Here is a 17,968-nt window from a genome sequence, read left to right as displayed (position 1 = left end):
ACTCCACATTGGTGAATTCTTTACCCAGGCCCTGATTGATGAGGACCGGCTACTCTGCAGACTGGAGGTGATGGGAAGTCAGCTACAGGCGTACTCCAAAGTAAGACACATTCGTGAACGAGCTGGTGTCTGTTGTGCCAAAGTGACCTTTTGTTTTCCTCTCCTAGTCTCAAACAGAAGACGGGATTCGTAAAGAGCTCCTAGCACTGCAGGAAGACAAACACAACTATGAGCTAAAAACGAGGGATTCTCTCCGGAATGTTGTGCAGGAGAAGATCGAGGTGCTTAGGAAGCTTTCAGAAGTGGAGGTAAGGCAACAGAATCATCAGTCAAGTGTTTTTTTTTTGTCTAGGAATTCTGAGTATCCTCTGCTTTATTGCAGCGTTCCCTCAGTAACACAGAAGATGAGTGCACACACCTGAAAGAAATGTCTGAGAGGGGCCAGGAAGAGCTCAGAGAGCTCGCCAACAAGTATAATGATGCCGTCAATGAAATCAAAGAGCTCACAGACAAGATCCAGGTACCTTTTGAAAAGTTTCAGATGGGATGCTCTCAGGCAGCACATGAAAGCACTATCACATGCAACATATTTCTTGGTCAGCTTCCTTCCTTTTTACCTTCATTTTTACAATCAATGACTTGCAGTTCAAGCAGAAACCATTGAGAAATTACAGATGGTTTGTTCTGGTATAACAGATGAGCATGGATGGATAAAAGTGTCCGTTCTTTAATAGTCATGCTTTCATGCACCAACGTGACCCTTGTGCCACAAAAGCAACAACACAATGTGGAAGATAACTTTAGCAGCAGCTGACAGAGATGACACGCCAACCGGCAAACACAACAAACTCAGAGCCACTGTTTGCTCTTGTTCTCTCAGGACCTAGATGAAGTAATTCAGTCAATGGATCCGCAATTTGAGCGACAGTAGGCTGTCTGTTGGCTGACTCAATACACCCTAGCATTCATTCTCCGAACACAACCTCTTTCCACATTTGATTTTTTGGCTGTTGTAAATGGAGCCGCTATGTAGTAGGCCTAAGTAGAGTGTACGTAATGTTGACATAAACTGTAATCACCTCCTTGTTTTGGTCGGCAGCTCTAAAGCTTGTTATTTTGTATGACTCTTGTTTTCTCATTGTCTCTGCTCTTTTAGGCTGCTGAGGGGCGACAAGAAGAGCTGACACAGCGTGGCGCGACAGAGAAAAGGGAGTTGGAGCTGCGGATTGAGGAGATGGAGGAGAAGGAGCAGGTTCTCCAGGCTCGCATCGAGGCCCTGCAGGCTGACAATGACTTCACCAACGAGAGGCTCGCTGCCGTGCAGGGTAGGTGAACGCTCCCTCGCACTTCTTGCTTCATCATGAACGTGATGTGTGTATATAAGCGACCATGGCATTCAGGCAGAGCATTCAGCCCATCTACTGGAAGTACTTTGCTCGCTACAACAACTGTTGTTGTTCACAGTGCGATTAGAGCAGCTCCAAGAGAAAAGCATAAAAGAAAACAACAGTTTGGGTGAGTCCTTTCATCTGCCACTGCTCTTTCTGGTCACTTGCTTCACTTCCTCATCTTGCACCAATGATGCATGACAACTTCTTGCATGATGACCACATAAGTTCCTGTCGCCTTTTGATTGTTTGGTTGATAACTCACTCTGGGTCTCTAATTCTTCTGATCATGGTTGATTCATTCGTCAGGGGTGGAGTGGAGGTGACGAACAGTTCACAGTAAATTCAATGCTTCAGGTTAATTCATAAGTGGCATATCTCTACTCAGGGATACATTTTAAACCCTGATCATTTCCAAAGTTCTGTTTAGTACTTGGGCACTATCACTATTGCTCGAGTTCTGGAATTATGTTTTTTGGTGCAAGTCATTGATGTGTTTTTAATCAAATTGCCTCCACTATCGACCACTAGAGGGCCCCAGCTGACCACTTCTGGTTAAAATCTGGTTAAAAGATTTAACTCGCACTTGATTCCCTATGAACGTTGGCTGACATGAACCTTAACGAACGTCCTGAGCTTGGATCTACACACCAAATACATGAATTGTTCTCACTGTCCATCACTTTTGCCTCATTTGTGGTTGGTGGTTACGTGTTTCTTCTCACCATATGGTAGTTAACATGTTGTGATGCTCAATACAGCGAAGCTATGTAGTTTTTGTTGTGTAACATTGACTTCTACTACTTTAGTTGTAACTGTTTCGATGGGAGCTCTGTCACGATGGTCAAAGGGGTCACTTGTTTCTGGCTGATTCTGGGACCCAGCACTGTTCTAGAGACTTGGTTCACTGTTTGGCATTTTTGACTTGTGTTTCTGGGTCTTCCAGCTGTGATCTGCTCTTTTTGTGGTATTCGGGTCACTGACAGATCACTGAATTTGAATGCACTGGCTGACTGATTCACTCTGCACTCTGCCACTGTAGCCATCGGGTGATGGGACAACAGAAGAGAAGAGAAACTCTTGTTGTGTGTGTATATATACATGTTATCTGGTCCAATGACAGATGTGGACACGGTCTCCCATGCACCACTTGAGGAAACTGTTCTGGATGAACAGAACCCACCAGTTCCCCAAAGCCATGAGGAAGACGAGGATGAGGAAGATACTGACACTGATGAAGGTGCAGTTGGTGAAGATGAAGCTGCAGATGGTAGATGGTTCAGTTATGATTACTTTTTTATTGTTTTTTTGACAGACAAATTTTTACTGCAAGGATACTTAAATCATCCTCAGACATGTTAGAACCGGGAATAATAGCCAAGACATTTCCGTTTCTTCTTCTTCTTCTCTTCTTCTTCTGTACACACATATTTATACCAACATGCCTCAAAGCCATACATATTTCATATTCCTCACATCATATATATATATATATATATATATATATATATATATATATATATATATATATATATATATATATATACACACACACACACTGCCTGGCCAAAAAAAAAAAAGTCGCCACCAAAAAAAAGGGTCATACACTCGTTGTACCGCCTTTAGCTTTGATTACAGCACACATTCGCTGTGGCATTGTTTTGATAAGCTTCTGCAATGTCACAAGATTTATTTCCATCCAGTGTTGCGTTAATGTTTCACCAAGATCTTGCATTGATGATGGTAGAGTCTTGTGTGAAAATGATGCCTCATGCTCCCTGAACCAGTCTTTCACAATTTGAGCCCGATGAATCCTGGCTTTGTCATCTTGGAATATGCCCGTGCCATCAGGGAAGAAAAATCCATTGATGGAATAACCTGGTCATTCAGTATATTCAGGTAGTCAGCTGACCTCATTCTTTGAGCACATAATGTTGCTGAACCTAGACCTGACCAACTGCAGCAACCCCAGATCCAGGATCCCGGTGGCGACTTCTTTTTGGCCAGCCACTGTACCTGCCGAATGAAATCAATGTTACTTTTGTATGTTTGACGGGTAAGTTACATAATGGATTGAACAGGTCAGATTGAAGAGGTCTGCTGGGATTTTTATGCATTTGGTTCGTGGTGGAGTTGGTAGCAGGTTCGTGTGAAAGTTTTTTCTGGACAAGGTTTTTTTGGAAAAAAAAATTAGAAATGGTTTGTTGCGATTTGTAAGTTTACCAAGATGCTGTTTAAAGTGGCACTCGAGAATCACCTCTGTTAAACCAGGCTTTACATTTTCTTCATTGTATTGGTTGTTTTTTTTTTTTTTTTGAACCTGAGACCTTTGTTGATTTTCCTGCTTCTCACTACTCATATCTCCTTCTTTCTATTCCTTCATCTGTCTTTGAGTCTTCTGTCATACTGGTTAATATTTGCTCTCCTGTCTGGCTCCGGTCTGTTAACTCAGTAGCACTCGTTTGTGCTTCTCTTCGCTCGTCATTTTCTCACCATCTCATCCGTACCTCTGTCATTGTATCATTGAGATTTAATCATTCAAGTTCAATTTGATACATGATTTTTTTTTTTCATTCTGCTCATACATTTGGGACATTTGTGACTGTACTGAAGGAACAGTGTATCAAGTGGCATATTTTAGTCATCACATGTCCATAACCCACAGGAACTGTCACTCATGCCAAATTTCCATGGTTACCTGACATTGATGCGCAATTGCGAAACAAAGTCTTCCTTTGATAGATGTGTGAGTAACATCGGTCTCTGTTTTATCAGACAACTGTCATGTAAACAACAGCAGCGGAGGAGACCCCACTAGAATCCCTCAGTTGATTGAGTGTCCTCGTGAGTATTCACATTCAACCCCTAAACTTCTACTCACTTACTTACTCTTTCTTTCTCTCCACCATTTTAAATGTTCATGGTTAAAAACATCTTCTTGTGATGCACTGAAGGTGCCCAAATGTATTTGCCTGAAAATTGTAAAAAAAAAAAATAAAAAAATGTGGCTTTTGGTGGAGAGTCACCAACGCTGAATAGTGACGTGTGACGCAGTCAAACACCGTGCAGAGCACCCTGAACAATGACTTCCACTTCGAATTGACGACGTGATGTAAAATATTTTTTTCAAATACCAAAAAGTGCAGCGAGAGTGAAACAAGCATTTTAAACACTTCCATCCATGGAGGTAACAAAGTAGAAACCTGGCAAACATAATCCTTCACCTCAGTGGTGACAGTACTTACTCCCTGCTTTACTGCCCAGTCGCCTGGTGATCGAACAGGAGGGGTTCAACACAGGTCGAAAAGATTTTGACTTTCCAACCCATGTCTCACATGTTTCCTTTTTGTTTCATCATTACTTTGTTATCCATGGTGTCAAGTATAAAAGCGTGTCCTGTTCCGACTGTCGTGATGACAAGGCTTCAGTGAAAAGTATGATTCAAGGTCTGCATACAGTGTTAAAGCAGTCCTTCTCAAATAGTGGGGCGGAGGGTGTGGAGTGATACCAGGGGGGCGCCTGTGACCTTGGAACATACTTTTTTGCTGGAGTAGAATAAAGTGTAATTGCACATCCAATCATGATTTTTGTTTTTTGATTTCAGGCAAATTTATGCACTTACAGTAATTTCTCTTACAGACAAAAAGAGTGTTAATAGTTATTTTTTATTGTATGTTTTATTATTGAACAGTTATTCCTTTTTCATTGTTGTCACTTGTCAAATCCTTATTGCTCGAAGTGCCATGACGCTAAAACTGGCAGTAGTTCATTTTAAGATTTAACCTCTCCTTTTTTGATTTCATTTGTGTCAAGCGTTCTCATTGAAACAAGTTCTTCGCCTCTAATTTGGATCCTAATCACACGAGCTAAGTTCAAGCTTGTCTCAGCCGTACGCTTTTCTGTTCTTCTGTCTCTGCAGCAGTGAAGCAGCTGAAGGAAACTGTCAGCTCGTCGATCAGCAAACTGGCAAACTTTGATGGTGAGCGCAACTGTAAAGTTGGTCTTCAAAAAATTGAACAGAAACAGATCAATGTGAAAAATTAATCCCAATTAATAACAATTTAATAGAAGTGATGGACGCACACCTGCAGAACAACCAACCAGCTGAAGACGATATCCTAGCCAGTCCAGAACGTCTGAAAGGTCAATTCACACACACAAAAAACCCCACTATATTTATTCCATATAGTACCATAGTTGTATTTGATTCGTGCCCTCTTTATCTTTTTCATCCTGCTAATACAACTAATGGCTGGGAAGTGTGAAATCCAAACTCAGTTCTGTTATATTGACCGTATGTGCTAGACATTATGTTTAGGACTCTAGAGCAGATAAATAAATGTGTTAATTCATAAGCATTCCACAAGTTAAATCATGTTGAGGCTGGCGGAGATGCCACTGTTCGATATTTGGATAGCATGTGACAGTTATATGAATGGAGACAAACAGAAAGCCATAGTGGGACAAAACGTTCCCTGGTTGAGGTTCTGAAGGCATTCATTGGACTGGATGTAATTTGGCTTTTGAAGAACGACAATGGCGTTGAGAGGAGAATAATGAAGGCTGAAAGCAGGTGTCATCAATCTAGAAGATTAGTCAAAAGGTGACCTCAGTATTTTATTTTATTTTTTTTAGAACTCAGGTAATCACTCCTTTCAAAAACATACGGGCATTAAATATTCATCTCTTGTTACATATCTTAATTGACAATTTTTTTTGCCATGCAACTACTATTTAATCGGGTGACTTTGCGTCACTTTGGCATGGCTTAGTTTTCTGAATTCACAAACTGCTGACATGTTTTTGACCCCTGCCCTCTGTTTCTGCTGTCCCTGTTCATCTGACTCGGCGGTACTTGTGCATACCAGCAAGCAATGTTGTGGAGCACAGATGCTCCTCTAAAGATATATTTGTCTTTGTAAATTAGGTTTTATGATTTTTCTCATATTTCCAAACTTTTCCCTGCAAATAGATTAGTACATATTAAACATTTTTGCTCATATTTTGCGACTGCTTTTCTTATTCTCAAGAGTTTGTTTTGTAGGTTTTAAAAGTTCATCATTTTTTGTTGCCAAACCTCTATTTGAACTGACGTGTATGTGTTGTGTGCATTTTTTTCTGTTTCTGTTGTGTGGATGTTCCTGTGCTTGCTCACAGGAAACCAGATGGATGCCAAAGAATCAGATATGTCTGACACTCTGAGTCCTAGCAAAGACCGGAGCAGTGATGACACATCAGGTCAGCAGCACACACACAAAACACACAAAAATGAGTATTAGTCTCTTCCATCTTCAAGTGACTTTGTATTTATTTTAAATTATTCAAGTGTAAGTGATGTGATTCGCCCTGTCTTTTACAGTTTGGTTAAAAGTCCAGTTAGTTCTTCACAGTGAATGGGGCAAAAATCAAAACCCAGTATAGTAGTAGTAGTAGTAGCTAACTTCAATGTGTAATTGTTTGTTCTAGATGGAAACATGGACGACCATGAGTTGAACGAACCACTGAACCGAGTGGCTCTGCTGAAAGGTAACCATGGAAACTATTTGTTGTGCTACACTGCCATTGTCTCATAATGAATATGTGATCATTCAGTTAAAAATGCAATATTAAAGACATGCAATGAGAGTTTTACTCATGTTTTCTTCTTCACTCCTCCAACTCTTTGAGAACGGAGGTTTTTAATGACATGATGAATGTTGTCTCTGTAGCTGAGTTGCTTCGGGTTGGCCTAGAACCAGGAGACACAGAACAGGTCATCCACCATCTCCACAGAGAACTTCTGGAAGCCCAGGAAATGGCCAATGCCGCCAAACACAAGTGTCTGGAGTTGCAAGGTGAGTGACTAGTTTTGAAAATATGTACATATATTTTAATTTCATTGTAATATATCTGTTCATCCAAAATGGCTGTAGCAAGCGATTTACTGAATTAACTGTCTGCAGCTCTACTGGAAGAGGAAAGGAGGACCAACTCGCTGCAGACTGAAGAGTCCACTATGCAAATCCAGTACCTTCAGAGTGAGCACTCAAACATGCTCTTTTATAAAAACATATTCCAGAGCAATGCTACATTAACTTTTACGCCTCATTCTTCATTTGTGTGTTCAGCTCAACTCTCCAAGCTCCAGGATGACATGGAGGCACTTCGAGAGCAGAGGGAGAACACCATCTGCAGCACCCGAGAGGAGCTTTACTCGGCTCAGGAGGAGGTTTGTTTTTGACACTTGGAAACATTTTCAGTCCCACAATATCACTCATTGACAAGTACACATGTCTACAGATTCTCATGCTGCGCCACGCGATGGAAGCCGCTACGGCTGAGCGAGACCGCGAGATTGCCACCCTGCAGGCCGACCTGGGAAGCGTGCGATCCGACCTGGAGCACTGGAGGACCACTGCGGCCAAATATGAGCAGGAGATCAGCCGACTGCAGGAGGCGTTCACGCAGCAGCAACAGCAGCAGAGTGATGCTGGTCAGTTACAAGGTGTGTGGACCGGTGACCACTGTCTCATGGTTGCCCTGAGATTTGTCATTCTCTTGAGTTTACTGTGCCACTTTGGTTTAAGACCTATTCCTATTCTCCTCTTCCCCCAGTGGAGTGTGTGGTGCTGCAGCAGAAGTGTGTCTGTTTGCAGCAGGACTGTGAAGGCCTGAGAAGCGAGAGAAAAGCTCTTATGGACAAACTGCACCACCTAGAGGCTGAGCTGAGCAGGTAGGCTGACATGCTGAGTCCAATGAGCTCCACCCACAAAAACATTTTACTGTGATGTCAGTCTTCTTCTTTTCTGCTGACTGCTCTGACTAAGTTACATCACAAGCATTCCTAGTATAGAAGGTCTCTATCAGCATGATTAGCATGTGATTGATTTTAGGTCCAACGTGGTGACAGGAGATGAGTTTACGCTGCAGTTAAACGAACCCAAGAGAATTTGTGTGATCGCTGATTCATTTAGAAAAGACAGCAGGGTGACATTTGATGGACGGTGAGGGATCCAAAACAGGGCTCTGCATATCCACCGTTTCACACCAATATTGTGTAGTCCAGAGCTTTTGAGGCACATTCATCACTTAGTGAAATTATTTCTGTCTGCTCAGCACTCGGGAGGAGAGCAGGGTCCTCACCAATAGCCTGGAGTCTCTGGAGAAACGAGAAGAAGTTCTACAGGGCAAGCTAGGTTCTCTGGAGAACCAACACCTGCAGGATGAAAGCAGGCTGAAGATCCAGCTGGATCAGGCGCAGGCCCGCACACACACACTGCAGAGAGAGGTAGGACACTTGGCTCATAATGATACAGCGGTCAAACAACATGTGTGTGTCTGTATGTGTGTGAGTGCAGTATGAAGACACACAGTCGCAGCTGCTTGATCTGCGCCAGCGCTACGAACGAACCGAACAGGAGAAGCTGAACATCCACCAGGAGCTTGAACAGTGCAGAAGCAGTCTGAAGCTGCTGCAGGACAAGACTGGTTCTGTGAGTACACACAAACACACACATTTCTTTTGTAGTTACTGCATGTGTATTCCTCGGTCAGCGCTGCCTTGTTTCAGCAAGGATTCACCATCAATATTGACTACAAACCATTGAAGTTATTCAAGTGTCAGTTTCTGGCATCTGTGTCTGTGTGCCAGGACCTCATAGTGACAGGTCCATTCGTGGCCTGAAGTAATCCATTTTAGCCTGGATAATTTGATCCCTGAATATCGGCAGTTCTCCTGGTGCAAGGGCAAAGCACACGTTTCTGATTATGGAGCTGCCATCTAAACAACAGCTTGCTCTCACACGATAAACTCTTGTCTGTATGTGGCTAGCAGTGCAGCGATATTCTTATAGCACCATGTCTGTCTCACTGGAGACTCATCCAAAAACCTGTGACTTTTAGTGCTCACATGTGTTTACTTCAAAAGAACAGAGTCCACCAAGCACACACACGAAGCACACGCTGACATGCTGCCGCTCACACATGTGGACTTGGTTCATGTCAGTGGTTGCAGGATGGATCACGTTCTTCATTTACAAGGTGATTTCATGTGACATCATGGCCGAGCTGGTTGACACTGAGCCAATCACTTCCAGCTGTGTGATGTTCAGGAATCACTGCTGAGCCAGCCAGTTGATTACCTCATCTGCTACCCCCATCTTTCTCCTCCTCCTTCCTCCTCCTCTCCCTGCTCTTCTTCAGCCCAGCCACAATCTCGAATGAAGCTGAGGATGTTAGTGCAGGACAGACACTGGTCCTCTGAAGGAGATCTGGTTTTACTCAAGCTATTTTACGGATCTGAGAATCAGTAACGCTGGAACTTTTTTCTTTCTGTGCCAAAAAGTTCTGAATTAAAGACATTCCTGTGACGTAAACATCTGCTTCAATTCAAGCAAACCTGAACCTGTGAAATTACATTTGTTTAGCTTTGCTGGTTAGCATGCCACGTTGAGACTCGGGCTCCTTCAGAATAGTTGTAATAGCTTTTTTTCTTATTGATATTGCTTCAAACATCATCATTCTGCTGCTTTCCACCTACCTGAACTTGATTGTTATGTCGGCAGAGGTTGTGTTTGCAGGTTTGGTGTTAGTGGCTGTTGAATATCGGCATTTGCAGCGCTTCGCAGAAATGGCTGACTTGTTAGTTGACAGGCGTTTCTGCCCTTTTTTGTCTCTCTCTTATTCTGTCCGTCTTCGCTTCTCTGTCTGCTCCACCCTCCCCTCCCTCCCCCGCCACAGTGGCATCATCCTCCATGTTGGTTTGAGTTGATTTGCGGCTGATTTCGTCTAATCCCTGTCCTCCCCTCTCCCTCTAGCCATCCATATTGCAGCCTGTCCAAGCCATATTCATGGGCCTTGTCCTGGCTCTGCTCTACTGGTGTTTCGACCAGTTGTGGTAGAAAGGTACACTTTGACATGACATCAGTCTCTCCCTTTCTTACTCTGTGTCTTTACCTCCATTCATCCATCTGCAGAATGGAATGTGGGTGAGGTGGAGGTATTGCCAGCTCTCACATGACTCAGACGCCTATTGCTAAATGAGATATCCAGAAAACAGAATCAGCTGGACAGAATTATTGACTGATTGGCAGTAGTTGAATAAATGTTCATGAATCCCTGAGGCAAGTTGAGCTGGTCAATGTTCCCACCGCACACTTCTCGCTGGACATCACCATGTCAACACCATCACTCTCATCTTCAGGGTTCTTGTTGACTCCTGGTCTCTGCATGACCGTCATGTTTTCAGCTTCTGCTCTGCTGTGGCTCACTCCAAACTCTGCTACTGAAGGTTCACTAGGATGCTTGCTTATCTCCATAGATGAAGGTTCAACACTGGACTGCTGCTGCTGTTGGGAGCAAAACCCTAAATGTTGCAATGAACACATTGTTTCTGTGCTCTTCCTGTTGTGTTCCCATGAAGACAGGAATCCTATCCTGAGGTCTTTCAGGCACACGTTTTTAATTTTAAAAATTAATTGCAAAGAAATTAAACAAAATAAAAGAGCATATAAACAGAAATGAACATCATTGCACCATTAAAACAAGAAGACCTACACTGCGCAAGATAAAGATGTACATGTGATTCTGCATCAACCTTTTTCTGTGATTCTAGATCTTGCAAAGCTCTGGCTGTATTTGGAGCTTTGTTCTTTTATGTTGTTCACAACTTTTTGCAAATACCCATTTAATCCAGAATAGTTGACAGAAAACCTTACTAAAATACATAAATTCTTTAGTGTTTTTGAATGATTTCCTCTCAGGTTTTCTCTACTTACCTGTACAAATGTAGACATTCAAATTACAGGACTTACAGTGTCACATGGCTTAAAGACGGTCTAATTCGACCTGTTATTTTGCTACTCATCAGTCCAGCCTCTCCTGCAGCAGTCCTCCACTCTCCTGTTTCCCCTCATCCTTCACCTTTGAGCATCTTGTGGAAATCATTTCTGGAATGGTGTGTCCTGCATCCAGTCTGCTGCCTGTTGGTGCAGATTTGTTTCATGCCTCCATGCTGCCCTTCTATGTTCCAGCTCATCACTCATTGTCCTGTGTGTGTTTGTTCCTTTTATCATTCACTTTTGTCAGTTCTACCTCAGTCACTGACCTGTTTTCACTGCTACGTTGATGTTGCTTTGTTTTTGCCTTTCAGTTTTAGATATAATTTCATTACAAAAAAAGAGGTTAACCATAATGTGTTTACTAAAATTGAATTAAAATGTACTATTTCCATCAATGCAGTATATCGTTTAAGTAGCGGGAAGGTGTGTTTACAAGTCTTAAACAATACTAAAGTATACAGTACTTGTTAGAGGGCTCACAAAATTCTTTTGTCTTTCCTTTCTGTGTGTGAATTTGTCTGGTTGAATGGTTGTTTTTGTGTGTATTTGTTGTGTGTTTGTTTTGTCTTTGTTGGTGTGCTGGTACAATTCTGGGCCATTTTATTATTTATTTGTGTGGTTGGTTAAACATGGTTTGTATGTGTGGGTATTTTGGCACGTTTGTGTATCTGTGTTGGTACAATTGTAAAAATGTGTGCGCATGGATGTGGTGGTCCCCACAGAGTGGCTGGAGTCCCTGGATGCCGGTCGTCGCAGTGATGGTCGGCGTGACTGCGGCCATCCTCTACCCGAGCTTTTCCAAGAGCAGCGCCGCCTAGCTCCACCTCTCACAAGTGCAGCAGGAGTGCGTCGCTGCTTCTCGTGTACAAAGTCTGAAACTGTAAATAAGTTTGGAGGGAAATTCCAGCTGCTGGTTTCTATCCAGGATTTACTTTTGTTAATTTAGCTTGGTTTGTTTGGCAGCGGGGACACCATGTTGTTTTCTCTCTCTCTCTGCACTGGTGCGGCCTTTTGGGGGGGTTTCTTTGCCGGAAAACACTTTTGTTCCACCATGACCACCCGGATTCTGAACATCCTGAGTCCGGGTTCACCTGTAGCTTCATGTAAACACAGCAGAACCACTCGAACTGGAACAGCCCCCGTTCAGTACTGAACTCCAAACAGTCCCGTTTGGACCGTTTCTGCTCCAGTCGAGTTCTGATTGGGTTTTACTTCGGCCATGTTGGACGTTTCTTGTTTTGTCTCTTTCTTTAAGGCAGTGGGGTTTGAGACTTGAAGCCAAATAATTAAACATATAAATTTGATTCGTTTTGTATTTTCTGTTTATATTTTTTGGGCACGCAAGTATGGGGTCAAAGTGCCTCTGATGTAACCAACACCAATGTTTGTGTGCAGGCTAATAACACACTGGTTGTCTTGGACACGCTTAATTTATCCGACTGTTTGATCGTCCTCAGTGTTCAGAACAAAGACAAACGTGCGAAACTCGAAATGTACACCAGAGAGGAGAGTTCTTGTTTGGGAAATCAACTTGAGGAGTTTTAGCCGTGGTGATGTAGACGCCAAGTCATCAGTGAACGGTTTGAATTCATATTTTCACCAATTAATGTGCTTGCAGTGTAAATATATTAGCACATTAGCATTGTGCAATCTTATTCCCAAAAGAATGTTTTATCGCCGGAAGACAGTTGGATACTATAACTTCATTTGTAGCATCCAAGTGGTAGGTTAATCTGACCTCGCTTCTGGATTCATGTGTTCACTTAACTCCAAACAGGCAGAATTGCATATTATCAATCATCGTTTGCATTGATATTAAAAGTGGACTGCTAAATGAAACATTGGATGCCTCAGGTTCTCCAAAAGAAATGTGTACAGCGATGTACTACAGCACTGGATTTGTTAAGTTACATTGTAAAGTGAAGCTCTCAATGTTAGCATTAGCATTACCAAATTATGATTCCACATTCGGGGTATGTCAAGTAGTCATTGATAGAAAACATTTATCAACTAGCCTTGTTAACTTTTCAGGTTAGCAATATAGAGCAAAACATGCTTCTATCAGAACATTTCCCTTGTTCATTTGCGCACATTTTAGTATTACCAGAATTGATGTTTTTCTTATTTGGATGTGAAAGCAGGAACTTTTTAAAAACTAGGAAATATTTGTTCCCAGATTTCTATAATCAACGAGTAGATGTTTGTCAACTTCAAATAAATCTGATTCATTTTTTAAAAACACACTTTCTGGAGTATCACTGATCAGTAATGAAAGGTAACATTTTTAAAGGACCCGAATTGGTGCTACACAACAGAACGGGCTCGTGTCAAAAATGTCACGTTGGTCAGCCGAAAGCGAGACTGTGACGTCACCGTGGTTGTTGGTGTCTCTTCAGTATGGCCGCTAAACTCCTCTCAAAGTTGACCTTTGTTTTTCAAACGAATATTTATCGTACATTTTATTTCGAGTCCTGTGTACGTGATATTCCCACTTTGGACGCCATCATTGTTAGTGTGCTCGTGTCTCGTCTGCGTGTTAAAAGTACGAATAAAAACGAACAAATATGTTTTAAGAGAAACACTACAGTACAGAGAGAATTGTAAAATAAATGTTATTGATTGAAGAGCGACTAGACTTATTTTGTTAAGCGTTTAGAGAATATGAGCGGCGGAGGAGATGGCTATGTAGAGATGATGATGATGTATGAAATATGCAGAGAACCATTTGGATTAAAGTAGCAGCTGACCCACCAAACCTGACTTCAAGTTTTTTTTTATTTTTTTTATCTTTGTCTGAAGATCTGTGAAATGTTTGAGATCGCGGTATCTGCGGTATCTAGTTTGCGAATCTAATTTTGGCTGCCGTTGTAGACTCCACCCTCTCCTCTTGCTTCCCCTCCCAGCAAGGTAGATTTTTCTGGACTTGGTCCTGGATTTCGCAATTTGCAACCTAAGAATGTTATTGACCGCCTTGAACTGTCTGGCACGTCCAACTCGCCAGCAGAAAAATAGAAATTGATTTTTACTTTAGTTTATTCTAAAATTTAAATACCAATATATATTTTCAAACATTTGAATATATATATATATATATATATATATATATATATATATATATATATATATATATATATATATATATATTAATGCACGGTATACATTTTAATGTACACATGTTTCTTTATAATACTGCCAATTTCATTTACATTCCTTTTTAAAAACTTAAATAGCTCATTCTAAATGTTGTCATTCATGAAGTTAATGCGTTATTTCATTAATTCAAATCAATGTCACAGACATTGACTGGAATAATTGAATAAATTTGAGTTCAATTCATGGTCTTGTTCAATTGTCTGAATATTACTTGTTTTCCCCTCCTAACTTCAATTTAAGAATGTGTCACTAATTAATGTAATACTCTAATTAATACTCTATACTCACTCCTCCCTTGTAAGGCTTGCAAGAAACAAAGATTCTTTGTTTTGTTCATTCATAAAGCAACTGTGTCACGTCCTACCTTTAGCTGTTTCAAGTAAAGGTTTCATGTTTTCGTCGGTGGGGGGCGATACGCGCTTCTAGTACCTGTGTTTTCACCTTACAGGAAGCAGAAGCTATAAATTCCGAGCTTTCTCGCCAGTACCTGAACACATCAGCAGCAGTCGGTAGATGAGGAGCTGAGAAACTTCCAGCCGAACTTGAGTCCGCCTGCAGGAAGAAGCACCGACGCTTCCTGAGCTCCGAACTTGTTTAAGTCTAGCAGTAACCGAACCAGACGAGCGAGTGAAAGATGCCGGTCACCGAGAAGGACCTGGCGGAGGACGCGCCATGGAAGAAGATTCAGCAGAACACCTTCACCCGCTGGATCAACGAGCACCTGAAGTGCGTCAACAAGCGTATTGCGGACCTGCAGCTGGACCTGGGAGACGGCCTGCGACTCATCGCCCTGCTGGAGGTCCTCAGCCACAAGAAGATGTACAGGAAGTACCACCCGAGGCCGAACTTCAGGCAGATGAAGCTGGAAAACGTGTCGGTGGCGCTGGAGTTTCTGGACAAGGAGAGCATCAAGCTCGTCTCCATCGGTGGGTGAAGGCGGTTCTTTCGTCTGCATGGAAAGTTCTGGATCATAGTTGGTCCACTTGTGAGGGAGATTAGCTCGCGACAATTTGACGTGTCCCTCTGAAGTGACCTCACTATTGTTCATTCGTTTCACTGAGGAACCTCCATTGAAAAACCCTCCGTATATCACTGACATAGCCAGCATTCGTCGTATATACTTGTATGTATGACCGGAGTTATTTTTTTACTACCATAGCGACATGGCTTAATAATTCGGTGGGTGATATGTGGCAATATAATTGAAAACGTTTGTGGTTTTTGGCAGAATTGGTCCCCCTGTGAATGAAACCAGCTGTGATCTTGAACATTCTTCTCTGAGCAATATACATGACTAGCATACATTCTGATGACATGTATGACATTACTGCACTCCCGTCCCCAATTCGGCTTTATTTTATTTGCACAATTTTCCCCATACTTTCTAAATAACCGTCGGCATATTGAGTATTACATTCAAAGTGGCGTGCTTTATAATGTTGACAAAGTCTGAATACTATGATATAAACATCAGTTTGGGACTCTCTTTCACGCTAGAGACACATTTTATGGTCTAAACTATAAGTTTTCAGTCGCTAACACGCTCTCACCTGGCTGTGGTTGAATGGGGGGGCGGTGACGTGCTAGCTCGTGTGCGCATGCGTTAGTGGGTCCAATAAAGGTCGCTTGGTTATGTCTGGATTTTTATTGTGATTATTTTTGTGACATACTGTGTCTAGCGCTGCGTTTCTGTTGAGTTTTCAGATGAGCAGTTCGAAGGCTTTCTTTTCAAGATAAGATAAAGATATTTGAACAATGTGACACACCGACTTGTCAACTGTTCGTCAGTGGACTACAGGTGTAGTCACACACAGTGGACACACCTCCACCCCAAAGTTTCTATGATGTCATAAAGGACATTGTTAAAAGTTCAGATTCATTCTTTATGGCTTTATTAGGTGCATCATTTTAATCATCTGGGTCATCCGAGCCTTAGTTTTGTTGATCGTTTCCATCCAATGTTTCCATCAGGATAGGATGACTGGTTGCAGAAGGTTGGAATAAATCATTTCTTTCGTTTGACCAATGTTTTTTAATTTTTTTTGAAAGGAGATACTGTCTTTTTTTAAATGAAATTTTCATTTTCAGATACAGTGGTACCTCGGTTCTCAACCACAATCCGTTCGACGGCTGTTCGAGAAGCGATTTGTTGGAAATCTGAATCGATTTTTCCCATTACAATGAATGGAAAATTAAATAATGCGTTCCAAGCCTTAAAACAGGCTTTTGTAGGAGTGAATGTAGAGTGTCTGCTGCAGGTGCGCTGTTCCTCTATATGTGTGGCCGCTGCATGTGGGAGGGGTTGCCGAGTGAGTGACGTCTCTCCAGAAGTGAAGAGGTGCCCGGTGCGTGTCCAGCTCTGAATGTGCGCTTCTGTGCAGTTTGGCTGTCATAAGTCATAAACCAAGTAACGCTCTGTCCCAGACTCGCCTCATCCCTGTCCCAGCTCCAGCCCACAACAGGACATCAAACCCTGGAGTGAGCTCCAGCCTCAGAGGTGTGGAGAGCGAGCACCTCCCCTGTGACACTCTACCACGGTCCAGTGTGGAGACAGGAAAGGTTTTACACCTCAATATGAAGAAAAAACAGTCAGTAAATGTAGCTAACGCGACACGTCTGCATACAGAGGCTGCGTTATACACAATAACAAAGCGTGTCGTGGGTCAGCTGATCGGTCCATGTTATGTTTTTACCGCTCCAAACTAGGGGGCTACTTTGCCAATAATGGACTTTCCTTGACTCAAAAATTAGTAACAGCAATTCATGACTGGAATGAATTTCTTGTCTCTTTTATCTGCAAGTGTGAAAGAAATTAGTTTGAGGTCTGGTTAAACCGTCGCTCTGTTTTTGACCCAAGATTTTTTCAGGTACCAGGTATCTTCTTCTTATTTTGGCGTTTCCAGTCAGTGGTGGCAGACATAATTGGCACAGGTGAACCAAAAGTCAACTGAGTAATGTCACAAGTCACGTGTCTGTGTAAACAGCATAGAACCTAACTTCAGTGTTATGCCTCAAAACGTTAAGCTGAGATGGATTTTGACTTTTGAAATAAAGCAGACTCACAGTGGCATGACACATGCCTCACTTCCACGTCATGGTCTGGTCTTTTAGGAGGTGGAGAAGGATGGCTACAAGTCGCGAGACCAAGCGTGGGAAAAGGATGTTTGCTGTTGTCAAACATGATGAAATATTTTCTTTGTACGACTGTCAGTAGTCTTCTGTGGGGCCCTCACCGCTTGGAAGGGGCCCTAGGTTCTGTCTCCTTCACACACTTGGGGCAGGAACAACCGTTTTCTCAACCTTGAGACACTTACTGTAAAAAATTGTGCCAGCATGAGAACATTTTGTTGTAGTCCAGGTTGAGTCAAAGTCTTCCAGTGTGACCAGTGCTGTGTGTTCTCCGAGGAAGAATTATGACTCTCTGCTTTAGATTGCAAAACCTTTTGTATGTTTCAGCCTGTTGAAAGTTGAGCAATGCTTTCAAGCTGCAGCCTGTGATCGAGTTCTGCATTAAAAAGGGCGTTGGCGGTCCACTTGTGCAGGCAGGTGTTATGCGTCATGTGTTTGGAGATGCTTTGTGTGCTGATCAAAGGAACCTTCGTAACATTT

The 17,968-nt window shown here is 42.3% G+C and overlaps 2 protein-coding genes across 17 annotated transcripts in view; both read left to right on the top strand.

The window, feature by feature from the left end:
• slmapa (sarcolemma associated protein a) overlaps nucleotides 1-13,961 on the top strand; it is a 33,258-nt gene extending 19,297 nt beyond the window's left edge. The window contains exons 7-26 of one of the 14 annotated variants that reach the window (XM_053867263.1): nucleotides 29-100; nucleotides 168-308; nucleotides 383-520; nucleotides 1,157-1,325; nucleotides 1,465-1,515; nucleotides 2,512-2,658; nucleotides 4,164-4,232; nucleotides 5,308-5,367; nucleotides 5,457-5,531; nucleotides 6,546-6,626; nucleotides 6,855-6,914; nucleotides 7,097-7,222; nucleotides 7,331-7,405; nucleotides 7,496-7,596; nucleotides 7,668-7,872; nucleotides 7,983-8,100; nucleotides 8,484-8,655; nucleotides 8,726-8,860; nucleotides 10,184-10,271; nucleotides 11,929-13,961. In XM_053867263.1, the coding sequence (XP_053723238.1) occupies nucleotides 29-100; nucleotides 168-308; nucleotides 383-520; nucleotides 1,157-1,325; nucleotides 1,465-1,515; nucleotides 2,512-2,658; nucleotides 4,164-4,232; nucleotides 5,308-5,367; nucleotides 5,457-5,531; nucleotides 6,546-6,626; nucleotides 6,855-6,914; nucleotides 7,097-7,222; nucleotides 7,331-7,405; nucleotides 7,496-7,596; nucleotides 7,668-7,872; nucleotides 7,983-8,100; nucleotides 8,484-8,655; nucleotides 8,726-8,860; nucleotides 10,184-10,267 (2,079 nt within the window). In that variant the 3' untranslated portion in view covers nucleotides 10,268-10,271; nucleotides 11,929-13,961. The remainder of the gene's footprint in view (nucleotides 1-28; nucleotides 101-167; nucleotides 309-382; nucleotides 521-1,156; nucleotides 1,326-1,464; nucleotides 1,516-2,511; nucleotides 2,659-4,163; nucleotides 4,233-5,307; nucleotides 5,368-5,456; nucleotides 5,532-6,545; nucleotides 6,627-6,854; nucleotides 6,915-7,096; nucleotides 7,223-7,330; nucleotides 7,406-7,495; nucleotides 7,597-7,667; nucleotides 7,873-7,982; nucleotides 8,101-8,483; nucleotides 8,656-8,725; nucleotides 8,861-10,183; nucleotides 10,272-11,928) is intronic. The other 13 variants (XM_053867265.1, XM_053867262.1, XM_053867260.1 and 10 more) reach the window with 13 other exon arrangements.
• An 890-nt stretch (nucleotides 13,962-14,851) lies between these two features.
• Nucleotides 14,852-17,968, top strand: part of LOC128761042 (filamin-B) — a 38,770-nt gene continuing 35,653 nt past the window's right edge. For all 3 annotated transcript variants that reach the window (XM_053868903.1, XM_053868901.1, XM_053868902.1), the window contains exon 1: nucleotides 14,852-15,285. In XM_053868903.1, coding sequence (XP_053724878.1) covers nucleotides 14,994-15,285 — 292 coding nt within the window. In that variant the 5' untranslated portion in view covers nucleotides 14,852-14,993. The remainder of the gene's footprint in view (nucleotides 15,286-17,968) is intronic.

This window comes from Synchiropus splendidus, chromosome 6, assembly GCF_027744825.2.
Source record: "Synchiropus splendidus isolate RoL2022-P1 chromosome 6, RoL_Sspl_1.0, whole genome shotgun sequence".
Taxonomy (NCBI): domain Eukaryota; kingdom Metazoa; phylum Chordata; class Actinopteri; order Syngnathiformes; family Callionymidae; genus Synchiropus; species Synchiropus splendidus.
This window is presented reverse-complemented; position numbering and strand designations above follow the sequence as displayed.